This window comes from Strix uralensis, chromosome 37 (assembly GCF_047716275.1).
Source record: "Strix uralensis isolate ZFMK-TIS-50842 chromosome 37, bStrUra1, whole genome shotgun sequence".
NCBI classification, from domain to species: Eukaryota; Metazoa; Chordata; class Aves; order Strigiformes; family Strigidae; genus Strix; species Strix uralensis.
This window is the reverse complement of record NC_134008.1, coordinates 683,702-698,548: the sequence shown is the minus strand read 5'-3', so window position 1 is coordinate 698,548 and position 14,847 is coordinate 683,702. Positions and strand designations below refer to the sequence as shown.

The following is a 14,847-nucleotide window of genomic DNA, read 5'->3' as shown; positions in this document are numbered from 1 at the left end:
AACAGGAGAAGGATAGCACTTTTTTTCCCCAGGTAAGCAAATACTTAAACTCTTTGTTTAAATAGAAAAATTAAGAGGAAGGAAAAAATAACAGCCAAGTGGAAAGTGAAAGTTTAATTTGGTGCTGAAACAGCTTGAATACTTCTGCTGCAGCTGTAGCAGGGGGCTGACGCTTAAATGTCTGATCAGGAGAAAAGCAAAAATCCTTCCGCTAAGGTTTCAAATTACAAAATAACTTCATCGAAGGGAAGACAAAATGTCTATATGTAAATATTGCTGTATGTTCATAGTGCCTTCTCAGCACAGTGTTTCTCTTACGGCACGAAGAACTTACTGGTATGAAAAGTTAGGAATTTTAAGTGTTATTTTGAAGCAATTTACACTTAAATCAGCAGTGGTGAGGAAACAGTCAAGAATTTGGCTTGCAGAATGGGAGATGATTCGTGACTGTCCCCACAGCTTTTGCTGTGAATGACGTTTACAGCTCTCTCACTGTGTGGCAGTGCCAGGCTTTGTCAGGGTCGGTCTGGTCAGGACCTCAGCAGGCTCCTTGTCCATCACAGCGATTCTTCAGTCAGCAAAGACAGAAAGAAGGCCGGGCAGCACTGCCGCCATTGGCCGAGCGTAGCCCCGCCCCCATCCGGCTGCTAGCAACCTGGGCAGCAGCACTGCTGCTATTGGCTGAGCGAAGCCCCGCCCCTGCCCGGTTTCCTGGCAACCAGGGCAGCACTGCCGCTATTGGCTGAGTGAAACGCCGCCCCCATTTGCCTCTTAGCAACCTGGGCAGCAGCACTGCTGCTATTGGCCGAGCGAAGCCCCGCCCCTGCCCGGTTTCCTAGCAACCAGGGCAGCACTGCCGCTATTGGCTGAGTGAAACGCCGCCCCCATTTGGCTCCTAGCAACCTGGGCAGTAGCGCTGCTGCTATTGGCCGAGCGAAGCCCCGCCCCCATTGTGTCCTAATAATGCCCGGGATGCGACCAGCACTGCCAGGGCAGCGGCGATCATTTGAGGAGGAGGAGGCGAGTAGTGAGGAGGTGGCGAGTAGTGAGGAGGAGGAGGAGGCGAGTAGTGAGGAGGAGGCAATTACTGAGGAGGAGGAGGCGAGTAGTGAGGAGGAGGCAATTACTGAGGAGGAGGAGGAGGAGGTGATCAGTGAGGAGGAGGCAATCAGGGAGGAGGAGGAGACGGCAAGCAGCATCACGACCATGGCGAGCAGCATCAGGACACGGCGACCAGTGCCACCAGCAGCTCCCAGGTGAGGACAGAGCCAGAGCCAGACCCGACAGGCTCCTCGGCAGGGCAGCCCCTCGCCGCGCGCAGAGCGCCAGCCCTTTGACCTGAGCTGCCAGCCGCCGTTGTGAGCGGGGCCGGGGGGGTCTCTGGGGGGCCCGGGGATGGGCTTGGGGGGCTCCAGATGGGGGGCTCAGGGGGGCTCCGGAGGGCCCAGGATCACTCTGGGAGGACTCCGGAGGGCCCAGGGCCGGTCTGGGTGGGCTCTGGGGCCCGGGAGGGGCTCAAGGGGGTCTCCGGAGGGCCCAGGGCCGGTCCGCGCAGGCTCCGGGGAGAGTGGGGAGGGTCCAGAGGCCGGGCCGGTCGCTGTCCCTCCCACGCGGTCCCAGGAGTTGGCAGCAGGGGGGCCACGGGGGCCATGGTGCAGTCGGGGTCACCCCTTGTGCGTGAACTGGGTGAACTGGGTGGCTGCGCTCGTTTCACGGCCCCTGGCCTTTCAATTCTGTAAGAATAACGATGTGGAATTGAGCACTGCAAACAGCTGGAAGCCCTGAAGGTGTTTCCCGGCGCTCGACGCGGGCGGAGCGGTGGTTCTGGGTGAGGGGTTTGGCTGGAGGGAGCCGTTGGGCGCAGGTCGGCACCTTGAACCCGGCTCCTCTGCACATCCCGGGCCCCTGCGCCGTGGTGACAGCGTGTGGTGGGAGCTGGGCCGCTGGCCTCAGGCCTTCCCCTTGTTGTTGTCTGGCTTCAGAGCTGCAGGTTGTGAGTTTCAGAGCAGCCAAACAGTGAGGGTAGACAAAGGTTCAACAGTCAGGTGAGACAAAGAGTAAAGGAAGTAGTGTGAAGCTTTTGAAACAAAACCCAGGTGAATGTGAGCGGTGTGTCCGTGGGGCAAGGTGAGCGGTGGTCTCACTGAGGTCAGATGGCCAGGGCTGAAGGGGTCCTGCAGATTTTTCAGCAAAGATACGAGGTGATTTGGAGAGACTGTGGCCTCTCCCTCCCGTGGTTATCACCTGAGTAAAACGGTACGTGTGCTTAAGGGTTTGGTGGGCTTGGAAGACACCAATTAATTGTTGTTGGGCTCCAAAGCCCCATCCAAATGTCGCCTGCTGACTCGGGTCAGTTTTGTTCAGTAGTTGTGTGCCGGCATGGTTTCTGACAAGCACGGCAGTAGTAGCTGAGGTTAATAACTGTGGAAGCCAGAGCAGTTCCTCGAGGTGAAGTCCCTGAGGCGCAGCGCGGGGCAGCGGGTGGCCCAGCCGTGGGCAGCGGCTCCCCCTCGGAGCAGGAGGGTCAATGTACACGTGTCAGAGCCCTGGCTCCTCACACAGCACCAGCCTCCTTTTGCGGAGACGGGGGATTGTTTTCCTGGCTTTTCATCTTCTGAATAGATGGCCCTCAGAGAGAGAGGAACCCACTGGCCGTATTCGCTTGGCGTAAGCTTGGAAGCACCAAACAAAATAAACATTTTTGCTGAATAGTGTCATAAAGGCAGCAGTTACCTTCTGGATGCCTGTACTGGCACGGAGATGGCAAAATCCCATTCTCTGTGATGGACTTGCACCATCTTTTGAGTCCTAGGCCCACATGGGCCTGTTAGGCCATTCCCAGCTGGGACTCACAAAGTCCTTACCGTCAGAACATAATGAACATATCAGAACGTAATGTTTTGATGTTTAGGTTTTATAATCTGTTTTCACTGCTTTTGGTTGGGTACAAGTGCTTTGTTCTAAGTTCTCATCACCTTTATTTCTTCTTCTAGAACTCGAACCGAGCCAGTGAGTGGAACATCAGCCACGCCGTGCGTGCATTACAAGTTCTTCTCCCTGCTGCAGTACGACACGGTCACCTTCAGCGGCCTCAACATCTCCCTGGGCGACCTGAAGCGCCAGATCATGGGCCGCCACAAGCTGAAGGTGACCAACTGCGAGCTGCAGATATCCAACGCCCAGACCGGAGAAGGTGCGTGGGGGCGGCGGGCACGGGGCCTCGGGCACTGCCCGGCTGGCGGCGGCCACGGCCTGCGGGAGCCACACTCTGCTCTCTGTGGCTTGTCCCCACGTGGCGTGAGTCAGCCTGGGGCCCGTCCCGCCGGCGTGCGGGGAACCGAGAGGGCAAGTGGCGCCAGCGATTCAGTGGGGTGCGAAGGGACGGTGCGATTCGGCCACCATCGGTAGCTGTGGCTTGTGTGGGGACCTCACAGAGCCGTTCCGATCTGTTGTTGGACACGGAGCTGGGCGTAGGAGACTACGTGGTCCATGTGCAACGTCTAGTGCTTGCAAAAGCCCAGTAGCCACTTACCGGCCATCACTGGCAGTAAAACAAGTTTTGTGCTAGAAGGGAGTGGGAATCAACAATGGTGTTGGCTCCAGCTTTGTTGAACATTTCTGTTGGAGCTCTGCTTGGACAAGTGTGAAAAGTAGCCCTGTTGAGCGTGATGTCGCTGCTCAATCTGCAGATGTGGAGTCGTGGCGAGGCAGAGTGACACTGGTAGTTGCCAAGGCCCCGCAGCTACACGGGATGTTGCTGCCTGCGGGGAACAGGCTCCTGCTGGCAGATGCCAGTTTTGTCTGAGAGCTGTTAGACTAAGCTGGCAGCTGTTAAATTCAAAGGGAGCAAACAGAAATTTCCAGGGACTTCAGGACTAATGCTCCAGCTTTAGTCCTTTCCTATTTAAAACCAAAAAAGTTAACTTTTAAGGCTACATTGTTTGACTTCACCAGATTTCATCATTGACACAGATTTCATCACCAAAATGAACTCAATTGATTGACGTGAAGGAAAAATAAATGTATGAAAGCCAACAGGTGTCAGGTCCCTTCACAGAACTACCTCGGCAGCGCACTCCGCTGTTTGTGAACCCTCTTCCACAAATTCTCTGCCTCAGTGACCCAGCTGGTGGGATGCTTCAAGTCCCACATACAAATATGTGCCCTGATAAGTGTCCTGTGCAAATAAAGCCTTTACTTCACCAGGTTATTGTCACTCTTCAGTTTTCAGTTGATCCATTTCAATGTGTACTGATTGACTTTTAAGGGGAATCCATTTTTCTATCAGTCTGGTATTAGATGGCTGGAGGTCTCCTCCCTGTGCACTTCACAAGTGGATTGAAAACAAGCATCCCTCTCTCTGTCTGTATATATCTCATGCAAGGACAGTCTATTCAGAAGGCAGATGTCAATGCTTCTAATGGTCAACGAATTGTCATAAAATACAAAAAGAGGACCCATTCCTCTTTTTGCATCATACACCTCTTGTGCCTGTTCCACCTGACCTCTGCAGGCTTGCAGAATTGGCGAATAAGTGCACTGGTTGCTGTCCTCATATACACAGCCTCCCTCGAGGAGAGGTGCTGCCACCTGCAATCCTCTGCAGACCTACCACAACCCTCAGGTGGGCACAGGCGTAGCAAACTCCTGCCTTTTTGTGGAGCCACTGTTACTTATCCTGTGCCTCTGAAATCTCAGTCCAGTGGTTTGTGATCTGGACCAGAAAGAACACTCTGTATGACTCCGTTCAGCAGGTGGAAACAGCTGCTTTGGGCTTCCAGAGCTGCAGCTGCCATCATCTCCCCGTTGCTTGTCAGCCTCAGTGCTCTTTGAGCTCCTCCGACATCAAAAAGTCCCATCTCAGGCCTTTCCTGACAGGTGGCTGTGCAATGGTGAGATTCCCCATTTGAGCAGAGCTCTAGGCGTTGGTTTCAGGGTATGACTTCTGTAAAAGCTTTGGGTTTTGTCATTAGTAGTACTTTCACAGCAACTTTGGCTTTCGGGCCATTGTTCTGATTCGGCCTCCATAGGTAACGGCTTTTAATAGTTAAAACTGTAGGCAGATTACAGGGCATGGCTGCTGATAGTGCTTTAAAACATTTAGTCGTATCCAGCTTGTGCAAGTACAATATATAAACCATTCTCATGGAGACATCTTTACATGTGAGACTCACTCATGGGAGATCTTCACATTTGAGGCTCACTCAGTCAAAGTGTCTCAGGTAGCTCCTCCTCTTCAAAAGACGAACACGGTGAAGCCAAGGCAAAGCATGGAGACCTTCAGGCACACTCTGGTTTCAAAAGGCTTTTCAGAAGACTTGTCTTCGTAATTAATTTCATTTGAGTCTCTCTGCTCTGCAAAAAGTGAATTGAAAGAATTCACGTCCCTTTGGCTTATTCAAACTAGATGATTAGCTTAAGAGAGGAGACACCACTTTAGTTGGAGCCAGTTCTGCCCTACGTGTGAAAGCAAGCTCAAAAAACCCCTCAGGTTCCTGTGATCCAAACTCCAGCACTGCCAGTTCCGTTTGCATTCGCATGTACAGCCCTGAGCAGCTGACAGTGTGGCTGTCGATGGATGAAGCCCCGAGAAGCAGAGAGCTGGCGGCTCTCTTCTGTGTTCTGTCAGTCCCCAGCACTCGCAGCACAGGGGAATGGTTTTGAGGGAACAGCTCGGAAAGCAGCGGCGCAGAGTTTGCATGCTTTAGCCGAGCGCCTGCTTTGTTGCAGGGTAAGCTGGTCAGACTTTAGAATCTGGTTTACGCAGGTGAGACTTTGCTGTGGTTTGTTCCTCTCCAAAGATCTCTCGGGTTTGTAGCCTAACAGAAGCAAAAGCAACTTGAGCTAGGTCAGGAAAGAACCTCACGCATGAGCAGACTCTCCTTTAGTGACCTCTGAGACCATTTTGCTGCTGGCATCCAAACTGTTTGAAAAGAATGGAAAAGGTTTTGCTGCTGGTGTTTGATTCTCAAACCTGAAGACTTCTTGAAAGGTTCTGTTAGTGTGTTGAGACGACAGGAGTGCCATGTCACATACAAAATTTTGCTTTTATGCCTGTGAAGGGGTTCTCTCAAGTGCTATGTAATGACATATTAATATACATTCTTACGAACTGACTAATGTTTTCTTCTGTATTGGTGTTGTTTTCAGAATACACAGATGATAACACCCTGATTCCTAAGAACTCCTCGGTGATTGTTAGAAGAGTCCCTGTTAGAGTCAAAACTACCAGCAAAACACGATTTATGTAAGTACCCATAAAGCATTGTAGTCTGTGAGGGGTTGCAGTGTGTTAACTTTTTGTATGGAGATTAGTTTACAGAGGCATTCGGAGTGTATCTTTCTTCTTTTTATTGCTTTTACAGTAAAGAGAGATACGCATGTTCCCCTCTCAGAAGAGTCTGTCAGTGTTTGACTGTGTCTTGCATTTGGGGGAGGCGGGGTGGGATATGGCAGGTATTCTTATGCCTCAGATCTGGCTTTCTGGCATACTGGCTACAGAGGAAAGACTGAAAGACAAAGGTCGCTGTTTGGATGGTTGATTATGTAAGAGCACAAAGCTGTAGCACAGACTTCATCGTTTTGATACTTACACAGCAGAGACAAAATATCTGAGGACTTCCTCTGGCACTGTTGTGTTCTAGAGCTGTAAGTCGGACAGTAATTGCTGACAAACTAGAAATGGGATTTTTTTTTTTTTTAGTTGCACTGAATGTGCCAAGAGAGAACAGTTTATGTATACAAATACATTTCCACGTTCACTAGACTATCAGAATATAATGTCTTGATGTTCAGGTTTTATAATCTGTTTTCACTGCTTTTGGTTGGGTACAAGTGCTTTGTTCTAAGTTCTCATCATCTTTATTTCTTCCTCTAGAACTCGAACCGAGCCAGTGAGTGGAACACCAAAAGCGGTATGTAAAAACACAATCTCACACTTTGTTTCTACACATTGCACTTAATTCTAAACAACGTAGCCTCGTATTAATCTCCCAAACATGAACTTAATCTGTTCTGCAGCAAGACATAGTATATGTTGTAGAGACCATGTATTTGATTCCCAGCACAGTGAAAACTGAGTAATGCCACCATTTGCACAGTTCTAATGTGAATATTGGTATTTGTGCCTAGTGATGCATTGTGTTTCATATTGAATATGCTGGAATATTTCCTGAATGACTTTGTGCTGTACAGATAATGTAGGATTGGTTTTAGATCAGGTAGGTTCAAGGTTTGCACAATTCAATTGGTGCTGTGTTCTACATCTGTCTGTCTAGAGCTAGTATGTTTGTATAGGCTGTCGTGTGCTCTTTGTTTCTTGCAATTAAAATTGTTTGGAGTGCATTTTTTCCATTTTCACATTGTATCACTTAGCTTTTGTTTTGAAATACTTTCTTTGCCTAACAGTTTGGGAAGATGTTATCAAAACCCACTGAGAAACCATTGTTGTTCTACTTGGTACTGTTTCTTACTTTTGACTTGGCGGTTCAAACAAATCCCAAAATCAACGTACCCCATACGTTTTGAGGACAGTTCTGTGCAGCTAAAAGATTCCTTTTCGTGTCCTGAAATACTTGGGTATTTGTTCCTAAAGCTGTATAACTGAAGTGCTATTGTTTGGCCTCCTCTGAGTACTTAAAGGTCTCTAACGGATTGCTGTGAGTTTAAATGTTGTTGCTACCTGAAGTGGCCTTCCTAAGTTCTGCATTTGATCTTTCCGTTTTATCCGATGAAACGGTTTAGTTTCATAGTTTGTCTGCAAATGCAAATATCTAAAGCCCAGCGCACCGAGTTTAGCGGCTTCTCATGAACCACGTTGGCCCTCTGAAGCTGTCATAGGTTTGGACTTTGTTTTGAACCAATACACTTACATTAGGTTGGACATGTCTCTGTCCGTGACACTCGGAGGATAGAGTGCAGACTTTCAGACTACAGTAGAGGTTAACTTTTGCTATGTTTTGATTGTACAACTTGAATATGTGTTTAATTTTTTGTGAACAGATTGAGGACTCTTCTGCACCCACTCCTCTGGCCCAGCTCATTAAGGTATGTGTATATTCTTGTCAAAGACTTAAAAAAACCCCACCACCAACAACAAAAAACCCCACTGGCTTCATATTTTTAAGTCTTGTACGGTGATGTATAACTGGATAACTGCTGTAATGTGAACAAAACTTAATTTTTAATAATTTACAGTATTGGTTTTAACTTTAGAATGTGTGTATATTTCCGTAGCACCCTGTAAAGAGTAGTTCCCAGTTTGGGAGGACAGAAGGGGAGTCCCTCAACACAATGTTGCACTATTGCTCATCTTCAAGACATAAAGAAGCAGCACTTCAGGACCTGTTTACTGTTTCTCAGACCTTTTGTTAATTTTGTGTTGGAGACCGACACAATTTTCACAGAAGAATTTAACTGGCTGCAAGTTATGGACATTTCGGGGGGGGGGGGGGGCAGGGGCGTGCAACAGCCAAAATAGAAGCGTTTGTGTAACACGGACAATTGCGTGGCTACTGTTGAGTTTCTAGTCACTGCAGTTATAGAGCCACTCTCTGAATGCTGCACAGTTTCATAACTTGTAGTCTATGGAGAGTGGACAACACACCCTAATTGGTTTGAACGCAGACTGTAAATTGTGTAAATGTGCCTAATTGTTTGCAGGAATATACCAATGTGTTAGTGCAGTGTATTAGCAGAGGTGGCCTTCTGAAGCTGCTGTAATGCCATGGTTTGCTATGGAACTGCTTGCATTTTTTGCTCAACAATGTGTCACTTTGTCTGGGAAAGCACTAGTGGTTGCACTTTGTGAAAAGGCGTAGTGTGAGCCTGTCAAATTACTGGTCTTAGAGAATAGAGAAGGCAGGGCCTCGTGCAGAGGGGCTAGTTCTTTCTTCTGAAAATAAAGGCTGGAGTTGGAGAAATCTCTTCCCACTCTCCTCTTCCCTCTCTGACTGCAGAATTAAATTGTGTACATTTGGGGAAAAAACCCCAACAGTTACTTTGGAAGGTAGTCACCAGAAGAAATTGTTGGTTCTGTAAAAACTCATGTGAAGTTTGACTCTAAAATGTGAAAAACTGTCCAAGTGCTGTACACATTCAAGCTTTTGAGAAAATGTAGGTATTTCAGAAAAATGCAGGAATGTAACGTAAAGCAGCTCCAAACTGTTATACTCCAACCTCCTCAGTGCAGACGGGCTTGGCTTGGAGGCAATGTGTTGACAAGTTTTCTGCTTTGTTATTACCTTGTAGGAAATTCCGTATTTGAATTATGGTCTGTGCCTAGTAATGGTTTGTGGGGTTTGGATGTGTCTTGTAAACTGTCTGGGTTTAAACAAATTGGTCAAGTATCTGTAAAGTTTTCTGTAAATGGTAACGGAAGGGGTTTCATAGATGTCGGTCTGGATTATGTTACTGTTGTGTCTATAAAACAACCGTTTCATAAACTGTTGAAACTAGTGGGTAGCTTTTGCATATAAAATCAGACCCATGAGTGGTTGCTCTGAATGATGGGTGCTTGGAGGTCCGTATCCTTTACATCCCTCCCTTAGACCCTGCTGGGATCTGGACTAGTGTGTAATGAGAACATTTGAACAAATGCTACTTACAAAAAATCAGCTGGCTTTGATAATTTGAAGGTCTAGTTCTGCGTAAGGTTTCTATTACAATTTGTGTGTTAGAAGGGCACAGCAAACAGGAAAAAATCTGCAGGTTGTGCTGACCGTAGTTAAATCACTTACCGTGAAGAAGTGAGTAGGCAGGGACATGCAGTTTGGGCTGCCTACAGCACACCATGGTCCAATTTCTGCTGGAAAGAATCTTTTGTCTTGCTGAGGAATTATAAAAAGCTTGATTCCTCTTAATGCTTCTGTGTCTGAAGCTGAATTTCGGTGAGCAAAAGCAACTTCCCTGACTCTTAAGTTGTGTGTCCTTTTAATGCTGCAAAGTGTAAACACTGATACTTGCATACATCTCCATTAAATGTACAGCGGAGATTTTCTCCTTCAAATAATCTGGAGCTCAGGAATCCATTTAAAAATACTGGATAATGTAATTTTTTCTACGCAGAGCTTCAGTCTGCTTGGAAGACATTTGGATTGGTTACACAAGTCTTTAAGTAAGGTACAAACAGAGCCTCGGGTTTTGAGTGCCCAAGAATGCTCCTTCCAAGCAGGTTAACGGGCACAGAGACACCATGTGATGGCGTAAGGGCTCCCCAGAACATCTCTGGGACAACTCTGGCTCATAGAAGCAGCTGCTTTCCTGCAACCTCAGCTACTGCTGGGCTGCTTTTTACAGGGCTGGGTGAGTCTTTGGCTGGGGGAGCTTAAATGTGTTTCTAATGTGCGTGTCCAATAATTACCTGTTAAACAGACCGGCAATCTGGCTGAAGCCAACGCTTCCGAGGAAGATAAAATACGAGCTATGATGATCCAGTCTTGCCGTCAGTACGATCCAATCAAGTAAGTGTTGGCAAAGTCCTACCTGTTCTTTGAAGACTATGGAAACATTGTAGAGATGGTTGTTGGAACAAGAGAGACGCATACATACCATTTTCTTTTTTTCCCGAAAACCTTTTAGTTACGTGAAGAAACCCTTGGGTCCACCTCCACCATCCTATACTTGCTTTCGCTGTGGAAAACCTGGGCACTATAGAAAGAACTGCCCGACAAATGGGGTAAGATTGTGAGGGGCTTCTGGTGTCACTTGGTTTTTCACTTGTTTTACCTTGGCAGTTACGCAGCAGTTACATGAATACCCCTGTTAGGAATTGTTTCTCTTGGGCTGAAATACAGAGGTTCTATGGCAGTGGTGCAAAGCCCTTCAAAATTCCAGGGAAAGCTGGAATTTTCAATGGGAAATTTTCTTTCTTCGAGGTCATAGCCCTTGTATATGTCCATAGATCTTTCTCTATGAGCTTTAATGTATATTTTTATATATTTCAATGTTACTGCAAATTTTTCTCATCTTAACTCTTTTTAATGACAGTTTGCAGTTTTTAGTATTTTGTAGAAAAAGATGCCGTTTCTCTTGACCCCATCTATTGAATATTTGCGTGTTATAATTACACAAGTCTCTGGTTGAGTATTCAGGCCATTTAACGTTACTCACTGAACGTACGTGCATCAGCTCTGAATTCAACCTTCACCTGTAGGTGGTGAATATCAGTGTCCCCACTGGCCGATCCAGAGCCCTGCATTAAGCTCTCCCTCTGAACTGCGCTTTGGAGGAGGAGGGGGTTTGTGCCTCTCCTCTGAGGGGATGGGGAGCTGAGGGATATTTCACCCTTAAGGACCCTGAAGTTGAGCCAAAGAATGTCGACGGCGTTCAGAACACTGCTCGAGCCTTTGGAGCATCCTGGCTATATTCATTTAGGAAAAAGAGTATTTCGGTCGAGCAACGCTTAGGCTAGGTAAAAGGAGAGGATTAAAGGCCTTTCCTGCTTAAAATCGTGGTTGAAATGTCGTTTTAAGTGTGGGTCTTAAGATGAGCTATGTCTGCATTTCTTTTCTTAACAGGACAGTAATTTTCAGTCTGTTCCCAGACTTAAAAAGTGCACAGGAATTCCCAGGAGTTTCATGGTGGAGGTGGAAGATCCCAATACCAAGGGCGCTATGCTGACGAAGACTGGAAGATATGCAATACCAATTATTAATGCGTGAGTATGGAATTAGCTGGTCTGACCAAAAAGTGAAGGAGAGAAGCCACGTGTCAGTGTCTGAGTGGCAATGCCACCAAGCTGGCCAGCATCTGTAATTACGGGGCAAGAAGCACTGTCATTGTATCTTAACCTTAAAACCTGTGATGATTTCTAATATTAAAATAGGGCAGTCCTGCTGCTCATGCCCCTGAACGCTGGTTAAGCTTGTGGTATGCTAAGAATCCGTATTTCTGCAAAACATTTCAGTCGTGTTTACAGTGGCGTCATTCTTTTTGAAAGCTCCTTTTGCTTCTGTTTTATCTTGCTAAGGCTTCTTGCAGAATTTAACAAACAGCTGTTGGACTGAGATTCCCTCTGCCTCTGACATTTATCAGATCCCATGTGTGAAGCAGAGGGATGTTTACCTGTTGCTGTAAACTAAGAAAATCCTGCTGTGTGCTGACAAGAGTGGCTGTTTTAAAATGCACTCGGTAGCAGCTCTGTTCTTCCGTCATGGCTCTCCTTTTGCAGAAGCTGTAACATAGACTTCTTCCATTTATAAAACACAATTACACAGAGACTGACTTTGTCCTGAGCCTGCGATTGACATTTACCCTCTGGCAAAGGAGAGGTGGGGTTCATTTCACCCGGTGTCTAGCTGTCAGAAAATGATTTCTCTAGTCTGAGCTAATTTCTTAGTTGATCCAATGAATGGAAGAGTTCTGCAGAAGGAAAATTGTTCCCCCCTCCCTTTTCTAGCACTCTGGCTATAGAAAAGTAGTTTAAACTAAATGTCTGTATTTTTGAAGGCTAATGTGGAGTGAGAATGACACCTACTGTCTTCATTGGATAAAATCCAAAGCTTGGGGAAGTTCTCCTTTATCCATCTTTGACTTTTTTTCTTTTTCCTTCCCCATCCCCCCTCCAGGGAAGCTTATGCCAGAGGAAAGAAGGAAAAGCCTCCCTTTTTACCAGAGGAGCCATCCTCTTCCTCCCTTTCCTCAGACGATCCTATTCCGGAGGAGCTGTTATGTTCCATTTGTAAAGAAATCATGGCTGATGCAGTCATTATTCCCTGCTGTAGAAACAGTTACTGTGACGAATGTAAGTGTTACTGCCATGTTTGCTAATTCAAAACATCACACCTGATCTTCTGACAGCAGAAAGATCATAAGATTCCTTTGTTACCAGCTCTGTTTAATACTTAAGTGTACCCCGAGTAGGAAAGGACTCTTCTTGTAGAAAGGAAAAAACAAAGGCAGAAGGCTTTTTTCCCTTTTTATGCACCTAGTTAAATCCTCTTTCCATGCAGAAGGATGAGTACGAGAAGAGTGCGTAATGCTGCAGCTGATTACAGTGTTAGTTATCAAATGCATTGAGTTTGTGCACAGTCCTTTCTCTCATACAAAACTACAGAGCCAACGCTGGTGACTTACTGTGGTCTGCAGCAAATGGCTCGTTAGGCATTTAATCCACATTCTTCTCCACGGGAGAGTTGGTTAAAACCGTCAGAACTTGAACCTACTAATGGTTTTTGGAGATGTGTCTTATTCATGAGCCTTGAGGTTGGTGACTTCTCACTGTGCTGGACAGTGGAGAACAGACTAGTCAGACCATCAAGGCACGGCCTGCTCTACATCTTCAAACGTTACAATAGTGAAATAGCAAAACTGGGCAGCTATTTCCTGCATACTAGAAATTTTTTACACTGCTGAACATTTATAGCTTCATGCTCTCAGTTCGGAACCATATTCACCCATTAACCATCTACAGGCCTTTATAATTGATTAGAACCCAGACAATGTCCTTAGTTTAGCTAAAACCTATTTTGATGATTCTGATTATACCCAGGTATTAGAACGGCATTACTGGACTCTGAGGAACATACATGCCCAACATGTCATCAGGCAGGTGTTTCTCCCGACACTTTAGTTGCCAACAAGTGCCTACGCCAGGTAATGCAGTGACTTTTAGATAAACTGTTTGTAAGAAAAGTCTAGTCAGTCAGTTAGCTGAAAGGGAAGAAAATATTAATGTACACCTCCTTAAACAAGGCTAAATGGAATAAGGCTAAATTTACTTTGCAAATACATTCCCTGTTGTTACAGAAGCTGACAACTCTTGAGCGACAATCTGGCAAATTCAGGTCACACTTGTGTTCAACAGGATTGCCTCAGTTTCAAATTCAGTGTTAACTGAATTCAGTGTTACTGCTTTACGTACAGATAGTCTGAGTTACCAGTCATTAACACCAGTGTTTAATGGGATGCGTTCATGTATCACCGAAGGGTTTGGCTTGGAAGGGACCTTAAAGCCCATCCAGTCCAACCCCCCTGCCACAGGCAGGGACACCTTCCACTAGCCCAGGTGGCCCAAAGCCCCGTCCAACCTGGCCTTGAACCCTTCCAGGGAGGGGGCAGCCTCAGCTTCTCTGGGCAACCTGTGCCAGGGCCTCACCACCCTCACAGGGAAGAATTTCTTCCTTAGATCTAATCTGAATATATCCGTATGTTGGTTTATTTTAGGATGGAGAGTATCTACGGGAATACACAAGTAATTCTACTCTGTGGAGGCTTTTGTTCATTGAGCTGCTGAAGGTTCATGTTACCTCTTTGTAAATATTTTTCTGCCTCTAGGCTGTGAACAACTTCAAAAATGGAACTGGGTATGCACAGGTGATCCGTAAGCAGAGGCGGCAGCAGCAGCAGCCACCAGCACATCCACCAGCTCTGACCCCTCCTGCTGCGCTGGTGGCTGCCAGGGGACGTCCTCAATCTTCCCCCCTCTCAATCCGTGGTTTGCGGGAGGAGAAGGTAGGTGTTCTTCCACCATACGCAGTGATTTTCGTATTTTAGTCGAGCTTATTTTCCAACTGTTTGCACTGATTCACAAGGGCTATCTGGTTCCTGGACTGAGACAGCCAGCATTGCCGAGTCTTCTGGGCTACCGAGGACGATCAATACCCACAACCGGTAAGTAACTGTACCTTACAAATTTCGCTTAAAAAAATTATCTTCAGGTAAACTGAAAGGGACTTTTTTTCTCTCCCCATGCCAAAAGGTCATCCAGTGAGAGCCGGCAAAATTCGCTCGGCAAGTGGCAGACCAGACTGGGAAGTGTAAGTATGCTACAGAAATTCAATATATTGCTGCTTGTAACCTGTTAAACGAGGCCGTAACACATAACGGACACAACAGCTGATTTATAAG

General features: G+C 46.6%; 1 protein-coding gene across 2 annotated transcripts; it reads left to right on the top strand.

Moving 5' to 3' along the window:
• Positions 1 to 1,148: 1,148 nt before the first annotated feature.
• LOC141937110 (E3 ubiquitin-protein ligase RBBP6-like) lies at positions 1,149 to 14,383 on the top strand. 2 transcript variants are annotated; one of them, XM_074854532.1, is made up of 10 exons: positions 1,149 to 1,256; positions 2,994 to 3,193; positions 6,151 to 6,247; positions 6,878 to 6,914; positions 8,002 to 8,046; positions 10,372 to 10,460; positions 10,579 to 10,675; positions 11,517 to 11,656; positions 12,567 to 12,742; positions 14,275 to 14,383. In XM_074854532.1, the coding sequence occupies exons 1-10, from the start codon at positions 1,207 to 1,209 to the stop codon at positions 14,322 to 14,324; spliced, it is 981 nt and encodes a 326-aa protein (XP_074710633.1). In that variant the 5' UTR covers positions 1,149 to 1,206; the 3' UTR covers positions 14,325 to 14,383. The 2 variants fall into 2 exon arrangements, with proteins under 2 accessions (XP_074710633.1, XP_074710634.1); XM_074854533.1 differs by lacking the exons at positions 8,002 to 8,046; positions 10,372 to 10,460; positions 10,579 to 10,675; ... (1 more) ...; positions 12,567 to 12,742; positions 14,275 to 14,383 and having other exon boundaries at positions 6,878 to 7,094.
• The last annotated feature ends 464 nt before the right edge of the window (positions 14,384 to 14,847 follow it).

Excerpts from the sequence above, each read along its gene's own strand:
- LOC141937110 (XM_074854532.1), top strand. The coding sequence starts at position 1,207 with ATGGCGAGCAGCATCAGGACACGGCGACCAGTGCCACCAGCAGCTCCC. Across the intron at positions 3,194-6,150 it reads CAACGCCCAGACCGGAGAAG|AATACACAGATGATAACACC; the intron begins GTGCGTGGGGGC and ends TGTTGTTTTCAG. Across the intron at positions 6,915-8,001 it reads TGAGTGGAACACCAAAAGCG|ATTGAGGACTCTTCTGCACC; the intron begins GTATGTAAAAAC and ends TTTTGTGAACAG.